This window comes from Pinus tabuliformis, chromosome 9, assembly GCF_031772625.1.
Source record: "Pinus tabuliformis cultivar Carrire ecotype Pingquan chromosome 9, CPIR1, whole genome shotgun sequence".
NCBI lineage: Eukaryota > Viridiplantae > Streptophyta > Pinopsida > Pinales > Pinaceae > Pinus > Pinus tabuliformis.
Window position 1 is genome coordinate 1,230,741,834 of NC_142307.1, and position 4,774 is coordinate 1,230,746,607.

At 38.2% G+C, this 4,774-nt stretch overlaps 1 protein-coding gene across 1 annotated transcript; it reads right to left on the minus strand.

Annotated features, from left to right (window-relative positions):
• Positions 1 to 532: 532 nt before the first annotated feature.
• LOC149152982 (uncharacterized) lies at positions 533 to 4,055 on the minus strand. The gene is made up of 2 exons (XM_089443657.1): positions 3,528 to 4,055; positions 533 to 682 (listed from the first exon to the last, which is right to left on the minus strand). The coding sequence occupies exons 1-2, from the start codon at positions 4,053 to 4,055 to the stop codon at positions 533 to 535; spliced, it is 678 nt and encodes a 225-aa protein (XP_089299783.1).
• Between the last annotated feature and the right edge of the window lie 719 nt (positions 4,056 to 4,774).

A 4,774-nucleotide genomic window follows, 5' to 3' on the forward strand; every position in this document is an offset into this window, starting at 1 on the left:
GGGTGTTCAAGAGGCAGCACAAGATTGAAGCCAGCAGAATGCGACATGATCACAAGGGATAACAAAACCTCTGGTGGGGGTATAACTCGCACAGAAATTGACAATTTGCTAGAGGATTTCAAAACTGATATTCTAGGGACTCTGACAAAGCAATTAAACATTATGCAAGCCAAACAAAAGCAAGTAGAAGCAAAAAAAAACTTGGTGATATTCTGTCCTAGATGCAGAAAGAAGCATAGCCACAAAGGGTGCCCGCAGGATATGGTCCAAATCTGCGCCATCTGTATGAAAGATCACACCACAGAAATCTACCCATCACTCCTAGGATTGAAAGTAGTTTATAAAGAAGCAAAAGAAGAAACAGAACCGATATACCTAATAAATCAGTGCTGCCAGTGGCAAGCACGACCAACAGATATGCCCATTGACCCATCCTCTTCTTTTCATCCTCCTCAATATAGTGCTCAACAATACCAGGGAACCATGTGGCAGAACCAACCATCTTTTTCAAATTGGTCACAACAACCATTCCCTATGCCACCCTAGCCCAACCAACCGAATCAAAATAATAAATGTCCAAATTCCTCTTACTTCCCACCGTTTTGTCAAAATATTGCTTATCAATCTCAATGGCCACCCTCAACTTCACAGAATCAGAACTGGTAGTCAAGCTGGCAGAGACCTACAAATCAGCCAGCAGGAACAATCCCCCTACCTCAACCCACACTGCCAGCACCATACACATTGCAACAAAACCCCCAAACCAACTTAAGACCGCAGCTCCCAGCCCAACCCAACCCGAACCCCAACAATAGACCGGTTCAATCTGTGCAAATTATTGAAGGTCCTATTGAGGTAAAACACAACCCCCCCATTTTTTACTTGCTCACTTCAAATAACGGGGACCCTTTCTATAAAAAATTTGGCTCAGCACCTTTTATAATTTTTATTTAGTTGATTATCCTACGCATTTGTTAATTTTTCATTTTCTTTTGATTCTTGTTTTGATTGCTTTGTTAAAATCGACTTTTTTTAAGCTTCCCATTGACACTTGTTTCACCTCATTTGGTCAACTGGTTCGTAAACGACACTCCTTTGAAATCTAATCATTTATGTCGCCTGGGTTAAAAATGCATAAAATGTATAATATTCCATTTTTTGTAAATAAATTAGTTCAATAATGCATTTATTTTAAATATTAACCCCTAGTTAGTTCTTACTAACATTTTTCATTTTTTACTTATACAGCCAAATCATGAAGCAACCGAATTTTAGTAATTCACTCCAATATTTCAAATAAATTACTAATCTCGAAAAATCAAAATGACAAAGTGGTTGTAGTTTATTTATTTTTTTAGTGGCTTTAGTTTAGATAATTTCATAACTTAACTAAAATTCATTAAACTAAAACCAAAATAAAAAAATTGATACTTAATATTAAATCTTAAATTAATTAAATTAATTATTATATAAAATATAATTAATTTAATTAGAATAAAATTTAATATATAAAAAATAATAAAAAAATAAAAAAATTGATCGCATCAGGGCTTTAGATCGGATCGGAGGTTTTAATCGACGCATATCATTTTCAAACCCGACACCTCCATTCTCCCAATCACCGATCCCGATTAAGCAAAAGGCGAACATAAGGCAGTTAGCTTAAGTCTCATATAAGCTCTGTTTTATTTTTCAACTCAACACTCATCTGTGAGTGAATAAGTGGTCGGGTAGTTATGAAATAGGTAATGTAGGTTAGTTTTTTTTATTATTAAAATAAATATTAATATTTAAATAATTAATTATTAATTATATTAATATTTAAATAATTAATTTTAAATATTAATTAAATTAATTAATATGTAACATATAATTAATTTAATTAAATTAAAATTAAATTATTAGTTAGTATTAACTAGTTTATAAATAGTTAATTATATTAATTAGGTAGATTAAGATTTTTTTTTTCTCGATTAAGACTAATTCTATTAAGCAAAAAATATTGTACAAGAGGATACATTCCAGAGATGCAGGATACCGGCAACCGGAAATGATAGGACTATCAACCTCGGTTCCAGAGAAGGAGTTAAGAAAGCAAGGAGCTACAACAAGTCAATGGAAGCTTAAAGAAGCGTTGAATGCTACCCTGAAAGGGTAAAGGCTTCAACACGAAGCTTTTTCGCTTTCCTTTTTTTAACTTCAACCCAACCATTTTAGGGTGGATGAGCGATTACAACTTGAAGATTGGGGTCCTCCACAGGGGAGCCCTCCTTTTCTGAATCCGAGGAGGAGGACAAATGGACACGTTTCTGAGCAATGGCTGAGTCGGAGGAAGGCGCCAGACCATCGGTGGAAGGGGCCACGAAATGAGGGGCCTGATTAAATTCTTCATCGCTATCTTCATCTTCAGAGCTGGAGGAATCAGAATCCACGACTGGAGGAGGAGAGCAAGGAGCCCATCGTTTGGACTTGGGCTTGGAGACATTGGCCTTGTTCTTTTTTGCTGGGCGAGATGGGCATGTATTCTGCAAATCCCCAGATTGGTGGCAATGGCAGCACCGAAAAGCTGTATTCTCGTAATCCAGTGTCTGGGTCCAGACAAAGTCACTTATCTTGAGATTGATTTGTTCTGGAAGACCTTTACTCAGGTCTAACTCCACACATATTCTTGCATATGAGTAGATACCTTTGGATTCCCGCCAAAAATCTCCATTGATGAAGCTGCCCAAGGTATCTCCTATAGCTCTGAAGACCGAGTACTCCATAGGCGGGCAGGTAAGTTTGGAAGTCGAATCCATACCGGTGTCTTGGTAATGATTGCAGTGGCTGGATCAAAATCTGGGAACCAAGGAGTCAAAAATAGCCCTGCAGTTCCCATGAACCAAGGGCCCTCTGCTAAGGCCTTTTCATAGTGCTTACTGTTATCAAATAGAACAATAAAATAACCTTTCGAACAAAAAAAGATCTTACAATGATGTGTCCAGTTTGCATGGATCCATGCATAGAGATCCTGAGATTGGGCCATAATCCATTAAATCTACAAATGATGGCTCTTTCTGCAAAATCTTGAAGATGGGAAGCCAGTTCTTCATGTATGAGTTCAACAGAGGGAACTTCTTCAATCTTGTCAACCAAGAAGGCCTTAGATTTAAGGGCTTCCAGGGCTTTTGGGTTCTCAGAGTGAACTGCGTCCTTGTATGAGAAAGGCCGAGTAGAGGAAAATTGTCCCGTTGCACCTCCTCTCAAACGAAGGGTCGCCACCACCAAGATGTTCCTGGAAATGCTGTAAGCAGAGAGGGGAAGAGGGTCTTCAAGTTGTTTACCTTGAAAGAGAAGTCGCAGAAGGCTTGATGGGATCCCCATTCTGCGCTCTAGATTCAGTTTGAGTTCCTGCACCAGATCTGAAGGGCTGACCCATTGCATGATGGTTCTACCTGAAGGCTGAGAAATTTGGATCTGAAAGGAGTCAGATAAGGGCCTTGTCCCATGCAGATATTTGGATCTGGCCAGAGCGTGGGCTTTTCTACCTTCTGGATGGCCAGATTTGGCAGATCTTTTTCAGACCTGAAGCTAAGACTGCGTCTCGTAGAGCAACTGTTTGCCTCAGATCCAAACAAAGACCATGCGAATCTAGAGTTTTCCTGCTCTCTCTTGCTTGATTCCAAGGTCAGCATGGAAAGAAAAGAAGCCAAAGCCGAGGCCTTGAGATCATGAGTCCACTGCTGCTGAGGGTGCAGCGTTTGAATCCACCGGGGGTTGCGCGTACGAGCCAGCGCAGCAGTGGCATTGTCTTCGGTGGCGAGAGCAAAAATGGTCTTCGCTTTTGCGCTGCGCAAGACCCTGGCGGCCTCATCGTATGCACGGGAAGCATTCCTGGCAGTGTCGAATGTGTCGGGCCACACTCGAACTTTCTTCCATGGATCTCTGATCTCCACTGCGAATCTCCCCCAGGGCCGCTTTCTTACGCCCCTGAAATGGGTTTCTTTGAGGGCTCGGGATTCGTTCTCGTGACCTTCGATCCCCCCTCTCGCTCTCCGCATGGTCTCCACATCCATCGTTTTTTTCTTTTTCAAGAAAAACCAAAAAATTTCAATTAGGTAGATTAAGATTAATTAATAATAGTTTATTAAATAATTAGTTTAGTTAATATAAATTAGAATTAATTATTAGATAATTAGAATTCTAATTTAAGATTAAATTTTTAATTAAAACTCTGATTTTTTAGCCCAGCGATAGAAAATTCCATAATTATGTTAGATTTGACTCATCAACTTTGGAAGCTCATAGATTGAGTTTTACTTGGCCAAATGAGGCCCAGGATGGCTCATTGGAAAGATAAAATCAAGGAGAACATTTCTGAGGAGGTTTCACTAATAGATTTGGTCATTTATTGGGTCAAAAATTAGGCAGAAAATCAAGCTACAAAATTTAAAACAAAATCAATTTTCTGAGTTTTATTTTTTGCATTTTCATTTGTCCAAGCCTCTTCTAATTGCAGATCCATTCGTCAATGATATCCTTGGCCAATTAAAACATCCCAGGTATCAATAGAAAAATTATATTTTATTTTCAATTATTTATTTAATTGTATTTGATTAGATTTGTTTTAAATGCCAGAAATGACATTTTGATTTTATTGTTGCATTTTAATTTATTTTGATTTCTTCTTGCAGGAAAACAGTAGAAGAGATATGGAGAAAAATATCTCAATCAATGAAAATGCTCCAGCAATTAAAGATTGGAATTTTGAGCAAATAAAATTGAATTGGGCAGA